The sequence below is a fragment of the Molothrus ater genome, chromosome 5 (genome assembly GCF_012460135.2).
Source record: "Molothrus ater isolate BHLD 08-10-18 breed brown headed cowbird chromosome 5, BPBGC_Mater_1.1, whole genome shotgun sequence".
In the NCBI taxonomy this organism is placed as follows: domain Eukaryota; kingdom Metazoa; phylum Chordata; class Aves; order Passeriformes; family Icteridae; genus Molothrus; species Molothrus ater.
Window position 1 is genome coordinate 55346418 of NC_050482.2, and position 26494 is coordinate 55372911.

Below are 26494 nucleotides of genomic sequence, written 5' to 3' on the forward strand. Positions count from 1 at the left end.
TTTAAAAAATACTGATTTTATTCATGTCTAACCTATTCAAGAGTGGATCACACCGGCAGGAACAACAACAAATATCGCGGTACAAGGTTTCACCAGGTTCTTGCCTTGCAATGCTGGATTTGAGTCAAGCACATATTATGGCACCACCACTAATGACAATGATTGCTGTTCAAAGCTCAATCGAGTCCCATCTCCCTGGTGCACTTCCAAGCCCAATAACCTCGTTTCCCACTCTATGTGGGGTAGTCTGCAGAGAATTTGTGTTCTCAAAGCCTGAATGCAGCAAACATCCTGAAGCATAGTCCAGCTAAAAATTCCCTATACCTCATTTGGTTTTTATTTGAAAGGGTTCAAGTTTTCAGTGAAACAAACAAAAAAGCCCCCACCATCAACAATTTCTTAGAAATATTGGACCTGGGCTGTATAAATCAGGTCCAGTAAGGGAGCTGGAATTACTTATCTCACCACATGACCTGGCCTGCAAATTCCAGCTGTTTTCCTCAGAATGATGCATCAGAGCAAGGTTTCACACCAAAAGGAAAGCATGCCTGTCAATATCATGCCTGCTGATGGTAGGCACATAGTATGGCCCAAGGTTTCTGCCCCATGGATTTCCCCAGGATATTCACACTTTTCCAAAGATAACCTGAACCTACGTTGACTCTGAAGACAACTGCCCTTGCAAGAAGGGTCCATGGCAGCTCTGGTCACTCATGGTAAGCCACATGGCCTTGACACACAGATCAGGATAAAGGAACTTGGAGGATTCCCACAGCTGGCCTGCACTGAGAGATAGAGCAGGTCCCTTGGGATTGTGGAATGCATTTTGCCTCCCAAGGACTGCAGGCTGACTTCCACACCCAGCACCACTCAGAAGAGCTGCACCAGGAGCAGTCTCCATCTGGCAGCTCAGGGCTTCTCTAAGCCCACAAGCCTGTGGGAGCCACAGGTAGTCAGGAAGCTCCTCAGAGATCCAGACCCTCAGCCAGCAGCACAAAGATGTAATGAAGTCCCAGAGCTGCCAAATCAGAGAGAGCTGCCTCCCATCTCTTTTCCCTCACACACTGATGCTGAAAAGTGCCAGACAGGCTAAAAGTCACTCAGGGAGATATAGAGGGTGTTACTGATAAAGAGTTCTAGAGAAGCTGGATGCCCAGCATCCATCAAACTGCCTTCTGGAATCCCAGCTGTCACATTTAACTTTACTCTTCCTCTCAGGCTTTCCCCTTCCAGAATCAATTCTTCCTACCCCACCTCCCACTCTTCTGTGCAGAGACCTGGCAACACAAACAAGCTGGATTCACACCTGGTCACGGAAATTTGGCTGCACGGTTGACTTTTGCTGCTGCCAAAGGGAGGGAATTCCAGGCCAGAGCACCCCTCTCTGCCCTTTACTTTTCAGAGCTAATTGGGTTTTCTATCACTTTCAGCATGGCACAGCATGGACTCATGTAGCTTGAAAAGCGGCAGAGGTTTTTATCACCATGGTGCAAAGGGAGAAGACTTCAGAGCATTTTCTGGGAACGCCATGTACAGTTATATTACAATTGCAGAATTGTCCGGCTATTGTGTCTCCTAAGTCACACAATGGACTACAAACAGTGCTATTTCAGTGAAACTCTCTACAACCACTGAAAATAAGTCACTAACTCCATTAGAGCAGGCAATGGACTCACAGGTTCACAAAAACTGACTACAGATGCTGAAGCTAGATGCTTTGTAGGTAAATGAGAAACACCTCTGGTTTGGGCCCATCCCTCAAGCAGCAGATATTTTGCATTAATAGGATGATTACTACTTGTAGAACTATATGAAACATCTACCTTTTTATCCAAGTTATGAAAGCACAGCTTTGAAAAGCACAGTAATCCAAGGCCAAAAAGGCAGACAAATGAACAGACTTCAGCCACTCATTTGGTTTTCTTAGAGAGAGCTCTTTGCTCTTTTAAGGGCTGACCTTATGCATTTGCCAGGTCTGGATGCTCCACTTGAAAAAAAGGCTTAAAGGAAGTTTCAACAGCAGTCTCTTCTGGAGGCGTCCTGTGTCAATCTCCAGCTTCCCACAGGACTTGGTGCTTGTCTGGGGCTTTTGAGGAACAGCTCATAAATTGCTGCTATTTAGCCACTGGCAGTTGAATCCTGCTTTATTTAGTTTTCCCAGAAATAAGATGTATTGGAATCTTGTAGGGGATTCTCTCTGCTTCCTTCCTCCAGCCACTGCTCACATTTAGTTTCAGTTTCCTGGAACTAAGAGTGTTGACCCCTTTAAAAGCAGCAGCAGCAGCAAGAAAATCACAGAGCAAGGAAAACAGTTTCCTGGCTGGAAAGGTTGTACCCCCTGCATAGAGAGAAACTCCATCAACTTTACAGGAAGAAGATGAAACAACCTCTTTTGCAGCATCCTGACATGACAGTCTTGCAGCATACAGAATCCAGCCTGGCAAGGAAAAATAAAAAAAGGTGTTGTGTTAAAAAAATGCACAAGAAAAAGGTGTTATTTTACATGGATCACAGTAAAGCCACAACAACCTAAGGGTTTATTTCTTCATGAGAATGTTTGAAGGGGATGAATTTGAAATCTGTTGTAAACTGCAGCTGGCTAAAATGGAAAGTGCTACATTCCTTTGCTTACCTTGATGCCCACTGGGATTGGTTTTAGGGCCAATTTTTCCTTGCAGCTCATGGGAATTACACACCTGTCTTCTTGCATGAGATGAAATATATTTATTAGAAAGTTGCAAAATTTGTTAGGATGCATTGCAGTGCTCTGCTCTTCAAGGACAGAGGCACAAGGTCTGATTCTTACTGTAACTGGGACTTTGGGAATTCCTAGAGCCATTTTCATGGCATCTAATTTTAGGTCCTTTTAAGATAGATCTGTAATGACAATTTGCCTTATAGTCTTTCCCTTGTGCCAGGGGCAGGAAAGTCTATCAAAGCAGATAAGGGAATTTAAAATTTTTATTTTATTTTTTTTTAATTAGATCTGAAACAATTTATGAGACAGCAGAACAAAAAAAAGTTGGCTCTGCAAGAACTCTTGTTCCTTTAGAGACTTCTCCATTGTCACACTTTTGTGCAGTCCATTCCAGCTGCATCTGTACTGGTGATTCATAAAACCTAAAAGGCTATTAATAAGTTATTAAAAGTATCAGCAGTCTTCCACGACAAAAGAAGGAGAAAGAAAAAAATGACTGGAATAAATGAAGGACTGCACTCTGTGGAAGGGATCCACACTGGAGCAGATCATGAAGAACTGCAGCCCATGGGAAAGGCTCATGGATGGAAGTTCCTGTAGGACTCACTTCCATGGGAGGGACCTCCTACTGGACTAGAGGAAGAGTGTGAGGAGTCTGTGATGATATTTTCTCTCTGCTGTGGAGCTGAGGATGGAGAGTGACAGAGTGGCTTTGGGGGGCACCTGGCATCCACCCAGGGTTAACCCACCACAGCTACATGGATAGGATATGATCTTAAATTCACCATTTCAGGACTCCTGAGTGCTAAACAAAACTGAGGTCCAGACTTAATTGTGGGAGCAGGGCTAGTAAAGAGCTTAAAGAAGTTCAGCTTGTGCCTGACAAAATGCTGAGCAGCTCAAGCCTTGCACTGCAAGGAGTTTGCACCATTTATGTTTTTACACAGCATTTTCCACCATAATTCCCTTTCCTACTCAGTGCAGGGGTTTGAAAGCAACTTATTCCATGATGAAAACCATACACTTTCCCGTCCTGAGCTCCCACAGCTCTTGCTACTGCTTGGCAATGACTCAAGTAGCCAGAAAAAGAAAAAGAACAGGCTGTAAAAAGTGTGGCAGTGAGAAAGCTCTGGGCCAGAAGGTTGTTTGTCACATTGCCAAAGCCCAAAGGAGGAGAAAGAAGTGAGAGAAACATCAGAGATGGGAGAAGCCTACTAAGTGAACAAGATTTATCAGGAGTTCTGCCTAGGTCCAAAAGGAGAAAATGTCAACAGCAAAATAAAAATAAATATGCATCCTTACATGAAGATAAATATACACCAATACATTTGCATCTGTTCTTCAAAAAGTTTTCTAAGACAAAGAGAAGCCAGGTCTACCAACAAAATGAACAACATGCTTGCTTTGAGTTCACCACAAATGTGAGCAATCTCTGCTTTCCAGACTAAATATGTGCTGATCTTCAAAGCAAAATTCCCCCAGCGAGTTTTCTTTCATGTCAGTTTTTTCCCTGTGGATTTATATATTGGAGAAGAGAGTTTTCACTCCAGGGATTACAGAGAATCAAAAAATTGAGATACTGAAGCCAGCTCACAGTTTTCAAGAGATTCAGATCAGCAATAATTGAATTCCATTGATTGTTTGGAGTTTGGTAAAGCAGAGACCCAATCAGACAATCCAGAGGCAGAAAGATATGTCTGCAGCAGCTACATGAACCTCTGCCAAATGCCTGGATTTCCCCACTGAGCAATCACAGTGGTGGTTTGGTCTGATTCTTGTTCTAGTTTTACACTTAGGTGAATGACATGAATCTTCCCCAAAGGTAGTCGAGATGTTCCACTGGGAAAGAGGAGAGGATGAGACTCTAAATAGTCAATATTTGATGTCTAGGATCTCCTTTTATCCATTGTGTATTTAAAAATCGAAAAATGCTTAGAAATTGTAAAATATACTCTTTTACAGCTTGTTTCTGACCTGCAGGGAGATGATTCCTGCTCCTTTATGGTTTGTAAATTCATTTGGGAAAACTCTCTGGCAGCAAACATGACTCCTTTTGAACTGAAGTGCTGCATGTTTAAAGTGTGTTATGTTACCTCCTGTTCAAAGCAAGGGTTGTGCAAAAGAACCATGGTCCCAGTAAATAAAAAAGTAATGAATTTTATAAACAGGTTTTTGAGTTTAGTATGAAAAATTTTCTTGAGTTATCTGTAAATTGAAAAGCCAAAGTCTAAATTTTTCTGGCCAACCTTTCATTAAGTGTTCTAGAAACAAAGTATCTGCAGGGGTCAAACACTGCAGCCTTAAGCAGATCTCTGCAAACAGCTTAGAAAGTATAACTGAGCTGTTTTATTCAGTTACAGTAGAACAATCATTCAGCACAGCAAATGTTGGGAAAAACCCAACCAGTTGTGGCCAGCAAACCTCACATTGTAAATCTGTCCACTAAACCAGGGTTTAGCCAGCACAGCACAGCAGAGACTGGCATGAAGTCATCCTATATCCAAATTTATGACAATGTCGGAAAGCACCATCAAAATAATGATTACTTTCACTCACACAGAGAAAGCAGCAGGAAAGGTTTTGACTGGGCCAGAAGAGTGGCAGGTGGAACAAGGAAGATTTTTCTATCTCTATAACTCTATAAATACAAAAGTAACAAAGCACCTAAAAGGAAAGGGCATAAGGCAAAGTGAAGCATAAGAGAAACAAAAAGTGAAATGTGAAGCATAAGAGAAACAAAATACCAAAGTACTCCTTGCCTATGACTTACTCGTTACTCAGTTATTGCTTAGTTACTTTTAAATACCATTTAAAGTACAAAACTAACCAAGAATTTCCCATGTGGTGAATGGCATTGAATGCTCACCTTCAAGTCTAAAGGGGCTGAGTTCCAGAAAGCAGAATGCAGGTCTTGTACACAAAAAAACCCTGCTAAACTGCTGTTATTTTTTTACAAAGTGGACCTCATTTATTTGTAGAGGGTTGCAGGGGGTTAATTTTGGGCACCCATTTCTCTATCCTTTATTGTCCTTGATTTTGAGAGCCTGATACTGATGCCTCAATTCATAATAAATAGTTCACCACTCCTCAGTGAAGTTTTCTGAGACCAGAGACGTGAAAAATTGGACTATGCTCTGTAATGGGATCTAAACTCACCTGGGCAGCTTTTCAAACCCATTTCAGACACTTTCTACATTTATGAATTGAAAACATGGAATAGCACTCATGTTTAAAACCAAACTGCTGACTCCTGCTACCATGCAAGGTCTTGGAATCCCCCTCAGTGGTGAGATATGCAATCCCATTCAGACTGTACATTCAGCAAGTAAGAAAATCTACAGACAGAAGCAACTTCTAATGAGTTAACTGAGAATAATTTCAGGCGTTGAATGTCCCTGGGTATGGCGAAAACGTGGGGAAAGTTACTTCAAGTGGATGTAACTCCACTGAAGCAAATTTTACTCACTTTCATTAGGACAGACCCCTGTGGCAGCCAGGCTATCCCACTGTGCAGAGATAAGGGAGAGGTGATTAAACAGACCAGATCCAATATATTTATAGTGCCCATCTTAAAGCAGAGAAGCAGAAAAGAGCAGCAAGAATGTGAAGTAAGCAGCTCTGTTCCTAATGAGAGGATGAACTCCTTCCAGTGTTTCTCTGTTGCAAAGCACACATCAAATAATCTGGCATAACTAAGTGGAAAGATCCAGCACAGCCTCATGTGAGATTGCTTGTTTTAGCTTGACTGAACAAATCAAAATATTCAAGGAAATTCCCAACACTGCACCATCTTTCCTCAAATTAAACCCCCAGTTTAACCCCACACAGTGCTGGCCATATGCAGCTCACACTTCTTTCCCTGGGAACCATCTGGGGCTCCCTTGAGGAATCCCGACTTTCCAGAACATGTTGTGTTTAATTCTGACATTAAAAGGACATTGTTTGGTTTAATGACATTGTGCAAAGACTGCACTGACTTGTTCCAGAAAATGCACCTTGTGGCAAGTCCTACATCCATTCCCTAAATCCGACCCAAGCCTAAGTTCTTGTCCTCAGATGCCACCAAAGTAGCTCCTTCAAAGCTAACTCTGAAGACAAAAAACACAGAAAATCTTGATTTTTTTTCTACATAAAAGGAAATGGATTAATAAATCCTGAGGCAGACAGTGCTGCTCATGCGAGCGGAGCCTTCGCGGCTGGGCTGGTTTTGGCTGGGGTACAGTTAATTTCCTTCCCAGGGGCTATATTTCATGTTTGTACTGGGGTTAATAATACTGGGATGGTTTTGGTTGTGCTGACACAGACCCAACTGGTTTTCCTACTGCCACACTGGCAAGAGAGCTGGGGGTGTGTGCCAGGAGACACAGCTGAGACAGGTGACCCCAAGTGACATTCCGGACCTTATGGCATCATCATTATCAGTGCATAACATGGGGGAAGAAGATGGAAAGGGATGGATGTTCAGGGTGATGGCATTTGTCTTCCCATGTCACTCTTAGGTGGGATGGGCCCCTGCTCTCCTGGGGATGGCCGAGCATGTGCCTACCCATGGCAAGCAGGGAATTAATTCCTTGCTTTGCTTGTGTGCACTGCTCTTCCTTTCCCTAGAAAACTGCCATTATCCTAACCCAGGGGTTTTCCAGCTTTACCCTTGCCATTCTCTCCCGTATCCTGCTGGTGGGGAGTGAGGGAGCACCCACCGGGCACCCGTGCAGGTGTCCCTTGTCTCATACCTCCGTGGCCCACAGGATGGCACTGCGACACTCCATAAACTCCTCCCGGGCTCTCGGGGCCGCTTCCTGACAGCAACAGTCAGTATTTTTCCCAAAGTCAGACTTTTTCCCACTGCAATCTGCAATTCAAATTTCCTTTGAATTTTCAGGCTTTTCGGAATTCAGTAGAATTCCACAGAATCGCCTATGTCTTTGCCCAGAAAGGTCACCTCTCTTTCTGTGGGCATTTTGCTGTAATAAACATCAGTGATCTTCCCCCCAGAAAAGGCTCTATTGGAAGCTACACACCAACCTTCCAGAAAAACTACGGTTTTTTGCTGCTGAGAAACTGTATTCAGTAAACCCTGAGATTAATTAATAACAAGGAAGGGTCTGGAGAGCCAGTCCTGTGATGAGCACCTGAGGGAGCTGGAGGGGCTCAGCCTGGAGAAAAGGAGGCTCAGGGGGGCCCTTCTGGCTCTGCACAACTTCCTGACAGGAGGGGACAGCCAGGTGGGAGTCAGGCTCTGCTCCCAGGGAACAAGGGACAAGATGAGAAGAAATGGTCTCAAGCTGTGCCAGGGGAGGTTGAGGTTGGACATCAGAAGGAATTTCTTCATGGAAGGGGTAGTAAGCCATTGTAAGGGGCTGTCCAGGGAGGGGGTGGAGTCTCCATCCCTGAGGTGTCCAGGGAATGAGTGCCATGGTCTGGGGACAAGGTGGGGATCAGACAGCTGGACTTGATGATCTTGGGGGTCTTTCCCAACCTCAATTACTCTCTGATTCTACTGCTTCCAACACACTTCAAAGTACTGTACAAAACCAAATTCACTTTGCAATCTTGCTATTTACCACACCACCATTTGCATTTTACTTCAGATAACTGCAAAAACTTGCATTTTGGGGAACCTACAGCTTTCCAGCACTGATGTCCACCACACCTTCACAAGCACTGACACACCTGACACATGAGCTCCTGTTCAACTGGTACAGCACCCACAGAGTTTCCCAGTCCTTTCCCATTTATGGGTCAAAGATGCAGCCAAACCACGGACGTTAAAATTTGGGCTGTGCAGATTTCAAAGCAGAGGAGCTTTCTTGTCTGTGCAGAGGAGCTTATGATACAGGGCTTAGATGTTTCCCTTGGCTCACAAAGTATCCCTTTAAGAGCAATATTTTGGGACAACTGCAGAGTTAATGACTTTAAATTAAAATTCAACAAAATATGCTTGCCCTTATTAATATTTTTGGAAAGGACCACAAAGGTCAATGTTTTCAGCTTAAAGTGGTTGAGAAGATGAAGCAACCAGAGTTCTACTCAAGTTGAATCCAACCTTCCTTATCAGCTTTAACCTCATTGCTAGCCCTCGTTAAATCCTCATCTCTCTTCTCTTCACTGCTGTTTTAAATGCCTTTTTGAAATATCCCAAGGGAACCAACACACAAAATCCCACTAAAACAAACCCTGAACATACCTTTTTCTTCCTTCTTCTTCCCAACTTTATATACTGAGCAACAAGGTCTGGAATATCCCTCTGCAGCACAGGCAAAGACAGCATTGCTAAGGACAACAGCCTGCTGGGGACAGCAAAACAGCCATGGTCCTGCTGCCAGCCCAGCCCTGGGAGGCCAGGATGGCAGCTGTTGCTGAGAAATGTGGGAAAGGGGCTTAGGGACAAAGAATTCCTGCCATGATTGTGGCAGTGATCACAGTTATGTCCACTCCTTATCTCTGCCCTCGTCCCAAGGGTCTCTGGGGTTCCCCTGTGATCAAAGCCAGCAATTACAATACAAGCAGCAAGTTCATGTCCTCTGTGTAGGAGACCAGTCTGCCCAGGACAGAAGTTCTGCCTCCTGCCCAGGTGGAACCTCCTGGGCTCAGTCCCTGCCCGTTCCTCTGGTGCCATTGCTGGGCCCCTGGAGCAGAGCCTGGGCCCTGCTCGGAGCCCTCCCTGCAGGCAGGGACACCCAGGGCTGAGGGCCCCTCTCAGCTGGGGCTCCTCTCCAGGCCGGACAGCCCCAGCTCCCTCAGCCTTTCCCTGCCAGAGATGCTCCAGGCCCTAAATCATCTCTGCAGCCTCCACTGGCCCCAATCCAGGAGCTCCCTGTCCCTGCTGACCTGAGGAGCCCAGAGCTGGACACAGCACTCCAAATGTGCCTCACAGGGCTGGGCAGGATCACTCCTGACCTACTGCTTGGAGCAAGAGGCAGGATTTTCAAATGCACTTGCTATTGCTCCAATTCTGTTTCACTAAAGTCACTTAAAAATTTTGCAATGGCCATGGTGTGTTTAGGCATTTTTTAAATGCCACCTTCTATCAAAGTCCTGGAAGTGTGAATTTATGGTATCTCCTGAGTGTATGGCTGCTTAGTTAAGTATTTATACTCCCACTATAGTCGCCTGAAGACACAGTAGTGAGATTTCCAATTATTGACAGAAAGCATGAAAAGGGATGTAGGGGCACAGGGAAATAGTCAGAGAATCACAGAATGGCCTGCATTGGAAGGGATCCTAAAGATCATTTGATTCCAAACCCTGCTATGGGCATGGACACCTTCCACTACCCCAAGTTGCTCTGAGCCCCATCCAGCCTGGCCTTGGACACTGCCAGGGATGGGGCAGCCACAGCTTCTCTGAGTAACCTGTGCCAGGGCCTCACCACCTTCACATGGAAGAATTTCTGCCTAAAATAAAATTATGAATGGCAGCAACATTACTGAAGCAAGTAAAGAGGGCCAACATCCCATTTATCCTGTTTGCAGCTGTGAAAACAATACCCTTTATGGAAGTTATAATCATGTGAAATCAGGAAGAGATCAGAGAAGCTCCTTGAAGATCTCAGAGTAAGCAGCTGCCCCCGCTGCACATCTAGGTTCAGTCCCCATCCCTGGCAGTGTCCAAGGCCAGGCTGGATGGGGCTCTGAACATCCTGGTCTAGTGGAAGGTGTCTCTGCCCATGGCAGGAATGAGATCATCTTTGAGGTCCCTTCCAACCCAGGCCATTCTGTAATTCTATGATTCTAATTTCCCAGGCCTGTCTCGCACCATCTACTTGTGATTCCCTGCAGGAAAAAAAATGGCCATTTGCATTATCTGAAGACAAATGAATGTACCTAGAACTTTACCACTGATAAACACCCAACTGCAGGCTGAGGAGAGAAAAATGTTATTTTTCTTCCAGAGTCAGAGGAATTGAGGTATGGGAAAAATGAAATGTTAGATCCATCCCAGATCCTGACCCAGAATGTGCCTGTGAGCATCAGTCTGTCCACAGATGGGCATGGTGTGGCACATCTGACAGTCAGAACTCAAAAAACATTCAAATGGCAATTTTAGTTACACTTCAAAACATTGAATTTTCAAGCTAAACAGGTATTGCTTCCCAATGATAGAGTAAATAGATCCCAAAAAACCCCTAAATGATAAAAAAGGCTTCTAAAGCACCCTGTACCATGCTGCCTAGTTGGCATCAGAAGAAAAATGTGCTGATGGATGAACACCAGCTGAGAATTTGGCTCCATTTGCCTGAAATTAAGTCTCTGTATCAGCAGGGCTGTTAAAACATTTCAGCCATCAAAAAAAATTCTTCATGCATTATGGTGGACACAAAGACATGGCATGACTCCCTCTCCAAAAACATAAGGTTTTTGTAAGATTCATGCATTCCTTGTGAGTCTCCAGCACCTAAATGTGCTGTAGGACAGGAAGGAATTTGCAAAAGGATTCATCTGGGCCTTTTTACATATGCTTGTTTCTGAATCACCAATATATGACTAAATATAAACCATGAAGAGCTGTAATTGCTATTCTACATATCCTCATATCCCACTGAAATACCATAAAGGAAAAAAAAATCTACCAAATTGTTTAGGAGGTTTAGTTCCTAACAATGCCAATGAATATCTGAAAAAAAAACCCCAATCTTGCCAGATTCAAAATGCAGATTTGACTGCTCAGTGCCAGTCCTTCATGCTTGGAGAGTTGACACAAATCTCTGAAAGAGATAGTGAACTCCTTCCACCTCCAACATATTTTTCTTCTGCTGTTCTAACACCTTGGTCCCTGAGGGGAACTCAGGGGGTAGAAGAGAAGAACTTGTTTCAATTCCCTTTTTCTGAACTAGCTGTGAAAAGTGATGTCAGCCTCTTATCTCCATGGAGCAAGCGTTCCAAGAGCTTTCAATTTACCTTGCAGTTAAGTCAGCTCTGGTCTTTGTCAGACAGAAATATTTTTGCACACTTTTAATTATCAGGCAGCCTGCAAGGGAAGGGAGAGTCAAAATGAGGGGCCTGCTCCGAGTGTTTTGTGCCTGAGCCTGAAAAACAGGGATCAGATCAGCCAAGCCCAACAAAGAGCCAGGTGACAGCAGGACTTGTCAGCATTTGGGTATTCCATGAGTCCCATGCACAGGGACAAATATTTTCTTGTGTTTTTTTCATCTTCACTGCCCATCTGTTTGTCACCGCTGTTGTGACAGCAGCACAACACTGTGTCCTGAGGGAGGAGAGGTCCCCAGCTGTGCCTGACATCATCCAGGTGTCAGGAAGGAGATGAGGAATACTCAGAAACATCTCTGTGTCCAAAAGGTTTAGGGAAAAGAAGGAAACCAATGGCTTTATACTGTCCCATCTTATTTCTGAGGCACTGAGATGTGAGGGACATCCAAAGGACATGTGACAGAACTGGGGACTGTCCCCTTGACTCCAAGCCCAATATTTAAATCACCTTCCTTCCTAAGCAGTCTCTTAGCTGTCAAAAAACTCACACAACCTTTTTGTGAAATTACAAGAAGCAGAAATGCCAGGGCCAGAAGTACCAGTGGGTGTTTTTTTTACACAGTTTCCATGATTGGGGATGGAGGATGGGGAGGAAAGCTGCATCAGCCTCCAGAACCCCTCTCAGCTGCAGCTGGCTTGATCAATATGTATTCAGACATTTTCTATGGGGATGCTGATTAGTGGTTACTGTGGAAGGAACTCCCAACTCATCTCCTCTGAAATCCCCTTAGCTAATTGTTAGTGGCAGCTCACAAATCTGCACAGGTTTGGTTTTTAAAGAGCCAAGAAAAAAGTAAGGGAGCAGCCACAGTCCTCTGCAGATAGCACCTTTTCCTTCCATTCTCAATTCACCCAGAAAATTTCAATAACAAGCTTTTTGTAGTTTTTTAATTTTTTTTTTCTTATCACATAATCTTGGAGTAAAAAGATCCTAAAAGCTGACCAGCTGAGTGGGAACAGGAGGAGCTCGCAATTCAGAATGACATGATCTAACAAGTCCAACAGCACTGGAAAAGCAGTTTGGTCTCATCAAAAATACTTTCTCAACTGGGCAGGTGTTGCAGCTGCAGAAAAGAACAACTGGCTTGGCTCAGCCATAGCCAAAGCACTGGAATATCCCTTCTGTCACTGGGAGTACATGCTGTAATTACCAATGAGCTTTGGGCTGTCATTCCATCTCTTCTGGAGCATTTGAGTATCAATTCAAGGAATTGATTGGAGCTGACACTGGAGCCACGCTGGTAATGAACAGGAACAACTAATGCCTACCACTACACTGCTTAAAAAAAGAGTTTATTAAAAATAAACTCCCCTAAACCGAGAATATCCCCTTCCTTCCAAAAGAAAAAAAAAACCAACATAAACCCCAAATGCATGTTATGTATTTCATTCCAGATCAAAGTTAGAAAAAAACAAACAAACCCCCCCCCCAAAAAAACCAAAGAAAAATCCTAAAACCAAAACAAACAAACAAAACCCAACCAAACAAAGACCAAAACAGGGCCAAATTTTGTGTTTTACCTTGTTTACATGCATTTTATTAAAAAAAAGGCAAAAAATATTTAGAATATTAAGAAAGAGATTGTGTACATTATAAATTTTTCCAAACATGCCTTTTGTAAAGGGTACCAAAATGAACTGAAATGAAACTTCTCACACAAATATAGCTGATTTTGAGGAAGGGGCACCTTTTGAAAATACATCCAGGAGAAATGTTTGCAGTCCACTGCTAAAGACTAGGTCATCAAATACCAGACTAATGCGGCAGTGAATACGCTCCAAAACATTTCTCAAAGTCACTTCCAAGGACAGGCTACAAAGATCAATTGCTTTGTCATAAGCATGAAAGGCCATAGTCTACAGTTCTCAAAGGAATGTGCCAGACAGTGCTATTTCTGACACACTAAAATATGAGAATAATTCAGAGCCTGAGAACTATACACTGCTAAGGGTTCCTTCCAGCTTGGGCTATTCCATAATTCTGTGAGTAAACTGAGATCAGAAAAAAATGCACAACTGTGTTCATGGTTCAAATCAAACTCCTTGGCTTACTCTGTATTTCTTACAGCTCCTTTCTAATGTGGCTTGTTGCCATGACTCAAATGATGCCAAGTGCTTGGGACAGGTTCTTAAGACATCTTAAGGGCCACCAGATTTGTGTGCACCATCCTGCCAATGCCACAGATAGAGCACAAGTGGTGTCCACATTCATAGGCTTTTGTGACGTGCATGGATATTCATAACATTTCCATTGCCTGGCTTTTCTTTTTTTCCTCAATGAATCACAGAATTATAGAACAGCCTGAATTGGAAGGGACCTACAAGGATCATCAAGTCAAACTCCAGTTCCTGTTCCCCAGGACACCCCAACAATCCCACCCCGTGCCTGGAGCTCTGGAAGCCTTTGGACCATGACCATTCGACCATTCCCTGGGGAGCCTGTTCAGTGCCCCAGCACCCTCTGGGGGAAGAAAATTTCCTAAACAACCTAACCCTTCCCTGATACAGCTCCATCTGTTCCCTGGGTCCTGGTCACACAGAGCAGAGATTAGGGCCTTCCCCCTCCTCTTCCCCTTGTGAGGAAGCTGCAGAACTGCTGTGAGCTCTGGCCTCAGTCTGCTCTTCTCCAGCTAAACAGATCAAGTGCCCTCAGCTGCTCCATGTGTGGCTTCCTATCCAGGCCCTTCACCATCTTACTACTCACATGAAAAAAGCTAAAGAGCAGAACTGGTTGGCCAAAATAAAGATGGAAATCACAAGACAATGGTTTCCTCACTGAAGTGAACAAAGAGCATCAACAAGCAGGAAATCTCAAGGACAAAATCTAAGGACAGCTCCTTCCTGGCACTTCTGTGGCGCAGAGCTGGCTGAATGGATGAAGCTCTCACTTCAGTCAATATTTTGTCTGCCACGTGAGCTTAAGAGGATCTTCATCTCCACAAGGGGAAACAATTCTGGGCCCCTCAGTTTAGAAAGGATGTTGAGACCCTTGAGTGTGTCCAGAGGAGGGCAATGAGAGTGGTGAGGGGCTTGGAACACAAGCCCTGTGAGGAACAACTGAGGGAGCTGGGGGTGTTTAGCCTGGAGAAAAGGAGACTTAGGGGGGACCTTATCACTCTCTACAGCTCCTTGAAAGGTGGGTGTAGTCAGGTGGGGTTGGTCTCTTTCTCCAGGCAGCAACTGACAGAACCAGAGGACACAGTCTTAGGCTGTGCCAAGGAAATATAGGTTGGATATTAGGAAAATGTTTTTCACTGAAAGAGTCGTGAAGTTCTGGAATGGCTTGCCCAGGGAGGTGGTGGAGTCACCATCCCTGGATAAGTGTAAAAAAAGACTGGATGTGGCACTCAGTGCCATGGTTTACTTGAGATGTCAGGGCATAAGTTGGACTTGATGATATTTAAAGTCTCTTCCAGCCTAGTGATTCTGTGAATTCTGTGAATTCTGTGATTTGAGAGAGGTGAGAGAGGTAAGAGTGGAAATGTGAAATTTTGTTCTGTGTCGGAACAGTGCGTGCAATATGAAATTATTCTGCTCATCTCTTCAGGCCAGAGTGGCCATTGGGATCAACTGCTCTGACCTCCTACCCAACAATACTGCTCACCACAACTCCCTGACAGGAGGCTGTGGCCAGGTGAAGGTCAGCCTCTTCTCCAGGGGAACAAGGGACAGGATTGGATTAGGAAAAAAAAAAATTACTGAAAAAGCAGTTAATCATTAGAGCAGACTGCCCAAGGAAGTGCTGGAGTCACCAGCCCTGGAACTATTCAAAGAATGTGTGGACATAGCACTTCATGATATGGTTTTCTGGGCATTGTGATATTCCACTGAAGGCTACACTCGATGATCTTGGAGGTATTTTCCAACCTCAATGATTCTGTGAGCAGCAGTTGTTGAAGACATCACTGCTTATTTCTGTAACAAACCACAGAATCACAGACTGATTTGGGTTAGAAAGGACCTTAAAGATCACCTCATTCCAATACTCCTGCCAGAGGGGCAGGAACACCTTCCACCAGGGCAGGTTACTCAAATCAGATAATCTAACTGAGCTGCAGCAGAGCTGGTTCAAGGCTTTCCTCAACATTAGATGCATAATAAAATGATGCATTAGATAAATGATGCATAATAACAATGATGCATTAGATAAAATGAGCTGCAGCAGAGCTGCTTCAAGGCTTTCCTCAACATTAGATGCAATGCACCATTCCAAGGATTCCAGAAGCTCGTGGGAGTGAGGAATGACGACAGATTTCAGGAAGAAGGAAGATCAGCAAAGACCTGGAGAGCTCTGGATAGGGAGAAAGGACTGGACAAGGTGAGCAGCCATTCCAGGTTGAGGGGAAGAACAGTGAACAGAGTTTGGTGGGGTTTTTTAAAGGGTGTGAATTTGCTTTCTGCCTCCAGACTAACTCCTGGAGGGAATATGGTATCCTCTGGGCCATTATACCCCTCTCCTAAGACTTCCTTCTCTCTCTCCTCAGTCCCACAGAGGAAAAAGCCTCCCAAGACTCACAGTTCCTCTCCTACCCACAAAACCCAAGTATTTAGTAGTAAAATCACCAAGATTTGGTGTTTTGTACATAAATGTGCAATATGGGAACTGATCTGGAGACACAAGAAACGTGTGAAGATCTTAAAATTTCTCATATTTTTCCTCTTTTTTGGTTATTTTGCCCCCAGTACTTTCCTAACTACAGGTCTCATCAGTTTTTGCTGGCCTACAAAAGTCAGGCTCTTCCAGCTTCCACTAGCAAAGCACATTCCATCTACCTGGTAATTCTTGCTGTTCTTCTGTGCATCCTGCCTGACCAAATTTAGGTCACCAACAATGCACACAGCATTCCAGATGAGGCCTTGCAGAATTAACATTTTCCAGGTGTTACTGAACATTCTTGTCCTGAGACTTTCCAAGACTTGCACCTCGATTTTTTTTTTTAACTGAGCCACCTAGTTAGTGACACTCTGGCTGAGTGAAGGACAGGGAGCTGCTGGAGCCAGGCCAGAGCAGGGACACCAAGGGGATCAGAGGGATGGAGCAGCTCTGCTGGGAGGAAAGGCTGAGGGAATTGGGATTGTTCAGCCTGGAGAAGAGAAGGCTTTGGGGTGACCTCATTGTGGCCTTGCAGTGCCTGAAGGGAGCCCACAGGAAAGATGGAGAGAGACTCTTGACAAGGGCCTGGAGAGACAGGACAAGGGGCAATGGCTTCACACTGACAGAGGAGATTTAGATTGGATATTTGGAAGAAATTGTTCCCTGTGAGGGTGGTGAGGCCTTGGAACAGATTTCCCCAAGCAACTGTAGCTGCCCCATCCCTGGAGATATTCAAGACCAGACCGGAGAGGGCTCTGAGCAATCAAGATGTCCCCGCCCATGGCAGGGGCATGGAAGGAGATGGTCTTTAAGATCCCTTCTAACCCTGGCCATTCCATGATTCCACAACTATTCCTTTTACTCACCCTCATCTGTCCCATCTCCAGTGGTATTTCCCTTACAGCAGACTGGTGATTTTACACAAAGCTTTCTGTCCAGTTTCAGGGAAGGCAGAACTGACATCAGAAGAGTTAGAGCAGGTAAGTCCTATTTTTTCTAACCTAGCACTCCCTGTAAATGGAGACTTTGAAACCAGCAGATGTAAAGCCAACCTTCCAGGACTGCAATGATTTTCACATAGCCCTATCAGCAAAAAAAATGTAGGAGGCGCAGAGCTTGTCTCCACATCTACCTCTGCCACCCTTCTGTTGTTCTATTACTTAAGAATTGCAACTACATTTCTTCATCTTAAAAAGCTGTCTCCTTGGGAAACATATCCAGGTAAGAGGAAACTAAGATGGAGAGTGGTCAGGAATCCAGAGCCAGAAAGTGCTACATTCAGCACCAGGAATTTGGTGGCCAGCCTGGCTCCTGTTCCATCCACGCATGTGAGTGGGGGTGTCAAGGACACAAAAATGCCAAGCACAGCACAGCAGACAGGCACTCACCCTCACCTTATGTTGTGGCAGTGGCACACCTTCCCCAGAGCTCCAGAGCAAAGAGGCAGACAAAGAGACTGTGGTCCAATTCTGCTTTTGCTGGGGATAAATTTGGAGTCACTTCACTGACGTCAGTGGAGTTATTCCAGAATTGCACCAGTGTAAAAGAGGGCAGCATCTGCTTTCTGAAAATGGATGCCATCAAGCTAATTGAAAACAACAGATGCATCAAGGAGCAGCAAGAAGGGATGGTAATGTTCCCATTTTCTTGTAAAATACCATTTAATTTCCCTCCAGAGAATGTAAGAGAATAAACCAATATGTACTCTAAAAGCTAGACGTTTTGTTGGTGTAAAATTGTATACAACCTTTTAGGTGAATGGACCAAAGTGCACCTACAGCACCCTAAAGAGATCCAGCCTAGTCATGTGCACTTACAGCCCTCTTCTTTGAGCCTGATTCTTCTCTCACACTCATTGAAATCAGGAGTCATACCATCCACAATCCTATGGAAACATTTATCTAACCTTGGGTAGGGAACAGAATCGAGGGCCCTCATTTTGTTAAACAGTCAATGGCTAGATTTGATAATTAAATCGATAAAATTGTGACTTATGTCAGTTTTGGACTAAGGGTGTTCCAAAATTTTATATCACTGAATAAATATATTTATATTAATTTAGTGAAAATGAAGCCAAAGAAGGACTTCCTGAATTTTCTTTGTGTGAAGACAAAAGTTTCCCCTAATTCTCATCTCCAATGAATAGTCAACACAGATTCAGTATTTATGGTGACCACAGAAATAGATGAGCACTTTCCCTCCTGCAAATTCTTTCTCTCCTTTCACTATGAAGAAGTTTAACGCAGCAAAGCTCAATTATTTCTTGGCCCCCTCTTATTAATTGGCACTACAGACAACCTCAATATGTCCAGTGGTGAGGGTTCATCATTGAATGTTGTAGGACAGCACAACTCACACTGATCTCAGCTATGAGTTTCCCAAAATGTAAAGCCATGTTGTGACATTCAAACTCCTTGTGCCATCCAACAAGCCCAAGACAGACTTCCCTGGAGCAAGGGAAAACCCACCTGAAAAGGGAAAAGCATGTGGAATTAACATGTACTAACAGCATATGCTGCACTGTTAATTAGCACAGTCCCTGTCTGCTTTCCCCAAAAATATTTTTCTGGATTTATCTCCCTGGGTAGGGTCTTGTAGGACCCTAGCCTGAACAAGAAGAGCTCCTTGAAACTGGCAGGCAGTTTCCTCAGGCACTGTCTTTGGTGGCAGCTAAGGACACACCGCATCCCCTGGTTCCTTTCATCAGGGGATTAAGTCTTTTCATCCTGCCAACACCTGCTTCCCTCTTTATGCCTAAAGCAGGTGCCTGCAATTCAGGCATTCTCCTGCGAACCTGCTGATAACATGGCTGCAAATCTCTTCAGAAGGGATCTGCCTCTAGTGCAAGCTTCAAAGAGCAACAATGAACGGCTCAAGGCTGTGCTCTTGGTTACAGCAACAACAGCAGCACCAACAGAGATATCTTGTGCTCATGGGGCTGCCATTGAGGGCAGTATCTTCCAATTCCCCATGAATCTGTCCACATCTTTCCAGCAGTGAGGAAAAAAATGTATAAAATGCTGCTGCTTTTAATTTCTGTCAATATAAACTCAAAAGTTAAGTTTAACTTAGCTCTTCTGAGTTTGGTAGGACTTACTTGGACTTGAGTCAGGTGGGAGCTTTTGGGAAAGCTGTGGTTGTCTCCTGCTGTAATCTGCAGATCTTTCCCTGATGTAAACAGGACCTCAAGAAAAGAACAAAGAAAAATAAGCAGTTTAACAAACAGTACATGTGCTTGGATTTGATGCAGAAGATTAAAGTTGGAGCCTGATATAATCCAAGGCAGTTGTACTAAAAGGAATTTTGCCAGCTTGAATCAGCAGATGGTGAGGATCTGGCTCATACTACATTTCTGTAGTTTATAATTATCTTTCTTTCTTCACCTAGAACCAGATTCTCCCTTTAGGCTGCAAATTTTAATTAGGAAATCCTTCCTCATTAATTTCAAGAAACTCTTGGTCAGTAATTTCCCAGAACAGAAAGAAACCTTACCTATTTCTGCAACAGCAGCAGATGCTGGAGCTGTTTGTTCCTTTGCTTTTAGGGTTGATGCTGCTCTTTCCATCACTGTGTGGAAGACACTTCAGTCCTTACCCCGTCTCTTGCTGCCCTGAATTTTCTTTACACTCACTCTTCTTTATCCCATAGGGACCTCTGAATGAGAGTACCCAGGAGAGAAGACCAAGTTCAGTCACCTTCACCCCCACAGCTGCTGTAGCAGTGAATTTTTATCCATGAATGCTGGATCTAAAGGCCCAAACTTCCTCAAAAATCCCGAATTCCAATGTTTTCTGAGAAGGAGCAGAACAGGAGTTTCATCTTGGAGATAAGAGCAGGATTCCAACAGTAAAACACCACAGAACCGGTCTTCATGCCTTTCATGCTTCCAGACCCTTGTGTGGATAAAAAAATTGTGTCCTCAGTAAAATTCTTCCTTTCCTTCCTTCCTTCTTTCCTTCCCCACCTCCAAGGAGATGATTTATGCCCTGTTCTCCTTTGGTGAAAAACATCCTGTGGGAAAATGATCAGGGGAACCAACTGTCACAAACCAGCCAGGGGATCTGGAAGGAGCAATAGTCTCTTCCAGTGCAAAACTATTTCCTAGTGAGATTGCTGCAAGAGGAATTTCTGGATCTTTAATGTAATGCTTTAGCCCGTATTCCTTGTCACCAGGCGCCCAGATGACTCTACATCAGACCAGTTGCCCCTCAGCTCCCTGGCTGAGTGCTCAGATTGTTCTTCACACATTCTCCAGCTCTCTATGTGTAAGGATGGACAAATAAAATCTCTTCACATCTCTAGGTTTGCACTCTCTGCTTTCAAAAGAAACTGGAAACTGCCCACCTGAAGCTGGACAGGGCAGCTGTACATGATATAAGGTGATAGGATCAGCTCCAGTAGGCAAAGAAAACATCTGTAAAGATAAGGTGCTGATATCTGAATACAAAATTCAGTGCTTTCGCTTGTAGCCACAATCACAGCATGGAGAGAAACAGTCCGGGAGGTTGTTATGGAAACAAGTCCCTGGAGGTGCCTACTTGGCTTCTCAGGGATGTGCTCTACCTTCAGAAGGAAACAGATTTGCATTTTGAGCAGCCGGGGGGAGTGCTAAAGGCTGAGACCTTGAAGTAAGGTTTTTGAAAGCATCTCTGTGATCAGTGGCACGAGACCTCTGGTAAAGTCAATGGGTACCACTGTGTCATTTCAGTCACGTGAAAAAAAAATCTGAAGGCTCCTTAAAAGTCAGATTCCACAAGTTCTGTAACATATAGCATTACTGATGACTCTGGGACTTCACTTCTTTTCAGGAGGTGCTTTGAGAAGGATTTACATGCCCTAAATGAGTCCCAAGGTTACAGTTTCCATGCTTCTGTTGGTGGTCTGTATTTCTCTTAGAGAAAACCCAGGGAGCAAACACCCCTCCTGCTTTAGACATTTTCATGTGCCCTTTTCAGAACTTTTCAGACAAACGTGGCTCACAAAAACTGCACAAAGCTGCCTTCCTCACCACAAAATTCCTTCACACCTTGGGTGTGATCTGTGGGCAGAGAATCCAATGCCCACTAGAAACTCACTGCTGGATTCCACCTGGAAACTCACTGCTGGATCCCACCCGAGGGCAGGACACCTCTTTCCAAGAGGATCTGTATAAGACATGCTGGGATTGTGCTACCAGTGATCTTTTTTTCTTGTTAGAGTCTCCATGTCCAGCTGTCTGTCATGCTGGTCAGGAGAACAACCTGTTCTGGGCACGGAGGGCTCCCGCCTGGCAAGGCCAAAGGGGCCAGGCCCAGGGGGAGAAACAAGCACAGGAATTCTCTGACATAGGCTCAGCGTGTCTCATGACTCCTCCTGAACTTGTGTTCAACCTGAGTTTTTTATATCTTACTTTGGGGGAACTTTTATCAGCTGATAGACTCAGGCATAAAATATCCCCAAACATGGGCATTCTGCTGGGAGAGGGCAGCAGCCTCAAAACATCCCTCTTAAATAGCAGCTTCTCTGAACTATGAATCCTCACCACATCTGATGTTGTTGAGTTAGGGATGGAAAGAAAGATTTTAGTTTTCAGGTGGATTAGAAGGTTATTTTTAATGAAAGTAGCGGGTCTTTTTATAATGTGATTTGTTAAGGTGATACTTGATTGGTTTTAAAGTAGAAACATCTCACACTATTGGTGCACTATGAATAGCACACTGTGGAAAACCATAACTATAAACAATGGTTACAGAAGGAGAGATAATAACTGTTCTAATTCTTTCCTTTGCGATTCCTAGGCTCAGCCGGGGAGAAATTATCTCTGTTCTTTCTTCGACCGAACTGAGAATCTCCACACACACATCAAACTTGTGTCTCCCAGCTGGAGAGAAGTGGCAATTCCCTACTAATTTCAGCAAGAGAGAGAGAGCAGAGGTTTTAATATAATGGTTGTGTGGTGACCCCAAGGGATATCCCTGCACACTAAAAACATTTGAGAAGGCAACAGCACTCTGGAGAAATGGAGTAGTTAGGATTTGCACAAACAACTTCTACCATATGAGCACGGCCAGGATGGAGAGAGGCTACAACAAAAGCACTCTAGGCATGGAGCCATATCTCAATACAACTGAGAACAGGGAGAGTAATGAAGATGCAAACAGATCCCACCTCACAACCAGTTCTATAGCCAGTTTTTACTATATTAAAGAATAGGGCTCTGAGCAACCTGGTCTAGTGGAAGGTGTCCCTCTTTGGAAAGAGATGACCTTTAAGGTCCCTTCCAACCCAGGTCATTCTATGATTCTATGATATGCCTTTAGCATTCTTAGTCTTATGGCTGAAAAGCACAATATATATACAAAATCTATTATCTGTATTTTTGCACTTTGGCATTATGTCTGGTTTATGTATTACACGTGTGCCATGCAATATGCAGTACATTCCAATATGCATTTCATACAGTGTGATGCAAGGCATTAATGGCTGCCTTTGCTTTCGTACACATGCAGACACGTGAATGCAGAATAAACACTTAGAATGCAAACAAGAAGGATTTTTCCTTGCAGGAAAATCTGCTAGTGGAATCTGAAAGCATACATTTCCCTTTCTCACCTGCTGGCAGAGCTTGAAACATTTTTAAAGTTAGGTGTAAGGCTGATCTGACTGAAACTAATGAAATTATCTGGGAAGTAAAACGCGTATTTGAAGATAGAAATCTCTGGTCCCTTGGCAAACCCGGCACTGCAGGCCAAGCTATGCATATTTTGCATGGCTGACGTAAACTGCTCTCACAAAACCAATTACAAAAACACTACCGTCGCTCTTATCCATGAAATACCAGGAACTGGCTAGGCCAGCAATACAGCAAGAGCCTCTCTTCAGGGCTCGCTGTTTATCCCCTCATTTAAAGGGTCTGGAGGATCCCCTCATTTAAAGGGTCTGGAGACAGCTTAGGGAAGTTTGTATCCATGCCAGTCTCAGTTTCAAATGTTGACACACTCACCCTGGAGCATTTTATGCCTGTTACTTGCTAAACCAGCACGATCCTCACACAGCACAGGTGCAGAGCTCTCTGTGGTCGGGATTTTCCTGCCACATCAACAAAACACCAACATGCAAACTTCCCTCAGCTACACAAATGCTCAATTAAAAAAAGCAGAGGGGTCAACTGCTCTCATATGCCCGAATACAGAGCTGGGTATCTGAAGTACAAAGCACATCTCATTAAATGCTATTGTGTGAAGATGAACTCTGCAGATAACAAATGAATTTACTCAAACACGCCTTGTATCAGAAGGCACTTACCACTATGAAGATTAAGTTGGTACTATAAAAGCCAATTAACATCAGGGCACTGGCATAAATAAGGCTGAGATAAGCTCAAAACACAGAGAATCTTCACCAAGCCTGTTGACTGCTTTAAGCCTGTTTTTGATACATGATGTATGGTCACAAGTAGCAAAGAGCTTTTAGATTTATGCACCTTTTTTTCTTTTTTTTTTTTTTTTTTTTTTTTGAAACACAAACCAGGAGGATCTTTTAGCATGCCAAGGGTTGCAAAGAAGGCAGGCATCTGCTTGCTGGCTTTCCCTTAGAGCTGCAGAGCTCCCTGTGATCCTGGCTGCAGCGTTTCCATTATTCAAAGGCAATGGCATGGCAGGCGTGACTGATTCCACAGCCAAGGGCACCGTGCTGGCACAGGGACTGAGAGCATGGTTCGAGCCAGATGTTTGTAGCCCCTTTAACTGTTTACTCTACTGAAGTAGTGGCAAGGACTTCTCTGCTAGTGGAGTTACAAGACTTGGTCTCTGAGCAAATGTTGGATTAAAACAGTCATCAAAAGCAGAGAAAGAAATGCATAAGGGAGTGGGGATGACAGCTAGCACTCCACAGAATAAAGCAAGAACATTTCTGGCTGTACACAGTAATGAGAAACAGCAAATCAGGCCAGAAGAGCCCATTATCACAATCATTCTGTTTACGGTATCACAATTCACAGTCTGGCATGTAAATGCTGAATAGATCCAGCTGCTTGTAGGAAGACAACTGTAACAGCAGCCTGCAGCTCTGTGTCTGGACCCAGGACAACAAAACCCATCACACCTCTGTCAGCATTTTCTTCTCTTTATATCCCTGGTTATTGGGAGGAATGAAGTTGGAATATTTCATAGACTCCAGGTCTTCTGCTTCCAGGAATTCAGATTTGCTGAGGGACTGATTACTGTCCCCTTTCTTGGGCTCAGAGAAGGGTGACTGTTGCTGGCCACAGGTGACGTGGGTGTACTGGCACTGCTCCTCATGGTCAGTCTCTCGGTGGTAGAAGTAGTTGAAGTTGGACACAATGACAGGGACAGGGAGGGCAATGGTGAGCACACCAGCGATGGCACACAAGGAGCCCACAATCTTGCCACCAATGGTCATGGGATACATGTCCCCATAGCCCACGGTGGTCATGGACACCACTGCCCACCAGAAAGCATCAGGGATGCTGGTGAACAGCGAGTCAGGGTCATCAGTCTCTGCAAAGTAGACAGCACTGGAGAAGAGGATCACCCCAATGAAGAGGAAGAAGATGAGGAGGCCCAGCTCCCTCATGCTGGCCTGGAGAGTCTTCCCTAAGATCTGCAGCCCCTTGGAATGCCTGGAGAGCTTGAAGATCCTGAAGACTCTGACCAGGCGGATGACTCTGAGGATGGCCAGGGACATGGCTTGCTGCTGGCCCCCATTGTTGCTGCTGCTCCCGGGCTGCTGCTTCTGCTGCTGCTGCTGGGCCAGCTCGGTGCCCAGGGTGATGAAGTAGGGGATGATGGCCACGATGTCGATGATGTTCATGATATTGCGGGAGAACTCGGGCTTGCTGGGGCAGGCGAAGAAGCGCACGAGGAGCTCAAAGGAGAACCAGATGATGCACAGGGTCTCGATGAGGAAGAAGGGGTCTGTGAAGAATGGGCCGGAGCCGGCGGCGGGGCGCAGGGGCGGGGGCGTCCCGCTCGGCGGTGGCAGCGGCGGCAGCAGCAATGCCTCGTCCCCGAGAGGCGCAGCCTCCCCGAAGCCAGGCTGGGGTCCCTTGGGCTCCTGGCGGAACTCGGGCAGGGTCTCCAGGCAGAAGATGACGATAGAAATGAGGATCACCAGCACGGAGACGATGGCGATGGCCCGGGCTGGCCCGGAGCTCTCGGGGTACTCAAAGAGCAGCCAGACCTGGCGTTGGAAGTGGTGCTGTGGCAGGGGCTTTTCCTCCTCTGGGATGAAGCCCTCGTCCTCCCTGAATGTCTCGATAGCCTCCTGGCCCAGCTGGTAGAAGCGGATCTCCTCCAGGAAGATGTCGAGGGGCACATGGACCGGCCGGCGGAGCCGCCCCCCGGACTGGTAGTAGTAGAGGATGGCGTCGAAGCTGGGTCGGTTGCGGTCGAAGAAGTACTCGTTGCGGAGCGGGTCGAAGTAGCGCACCCGGCGGCTGGGGTCGCCCAGCAGCGTGTCGGGGAAGATGGAGAGGGTCCGCAGCTGCGTCTCGAAGCGCAGCCCCGAGATGTTGATCACCAGGCGCTCGCTGCTGCAGCAGCTGCCGCCGCTCCGCTCCTCGCCCGGCGCCTCCGCCTCCCCCTCTCCGCTCGCCCGCGGGGCCGCCAGCGCCAGCGGCTCCTCCGCCCGCATCTCGTCCGCTCTGCCCGGCGCTACCCTTCCTCGCCTGCCCTTCCCTGCCCCTCCGCCTCGCCCCGCTCGCCTTCAGCGCCCGCCGCCCGTCGCCATCCGCCTGTTGCGCCTCGGTGCGGCCGCGCTCGCCCGGCGACTCCGCGGGGCTCCCGGCGCGGCTCCTCCTCCGGCCGAGGGGCTCGGGGCACCGCGCCGCTGCTGCTGCTGCCGCTGCTGCCGCGCCCGGCTCCGCGCTGCGCTCCCCGCGCACACACAGGGACACACAGACACAGACACGCGGGACAGAGAGCGGGAGAGGGAGGTGTGCGAGCACACACGCACGGTGTCACACACGGGGAGAAGGGCACACGCAGACACAGGCAGGCACCCGCACGGAGACAGACAGACACAGACACGCACGCCGCGCCAGCGCCGACACGCTCAGCTACAGACGGATGCGCGCACCCGCCAACGGGGGATGCTCGCCCCACCTCTCCCCCCGCCGCGGAGGACGCGGCAGCCCCAGCCCAGGGGCGCCGGCTTTTCGGGGGAGACCCTCGAGGGGAAGCCGCTGGCGGATCAGCTCTCCGGCCAGGAGCT

General features: G+C 45.8%; 1 protein-coding gene across 5 annotated transcripts; it reads right to left on the reverse strand.

Annotated features, from left to right (window-relative positions):
- LOC118700427 (potassium voltage-gated channel subfamily A member 6-like) lies at positions 1-26494 on the reverse strand. Of its 5 annotated transcripts, none has more exons than XM_036404895.2 (5): positions 19775-26494; positions 19380-19466; positions 18639-18750; positions 17677-17846; positions 1-2437 (listed from the first exon to the last, which is right to left on the reverse strand). In XM_036404895.2, the coding sequence occupies exon 1, from the start codon at positions 25913-25915 to the stop codon at positions 24359-24361; it is 1557 nt and encodes a 518-aa protein (XP_036260788.1). In that variant the 5' UTR covers positions 25916-26494; the 3' UTR covers positions 1-2437; positions 17677-17846; positions 18639-18750; positions 19380-19466; positions 19775-24358. The 5 variants fall into 5 exon arrangements, with proteins under 5 accessions (XP_036260788.1, XP_036260786.1, XP_054370761.1 ...); XM_036404893.2 differs by having other exon boundaries at positions 17677-17867; XM_054514786.1 differs by having other exon boundaries at positions 17671-17867.

Excerpts from the sequence above, each read along its gene's own strand:
- LOC118700427 (XM_036404892.2), bottom strand. The coding sequence starts at position 25,915 with ATGCGGGCGGAGGAGCCGCTGGCGCTGGCGGCCCCGCGGGCGAGCGGA.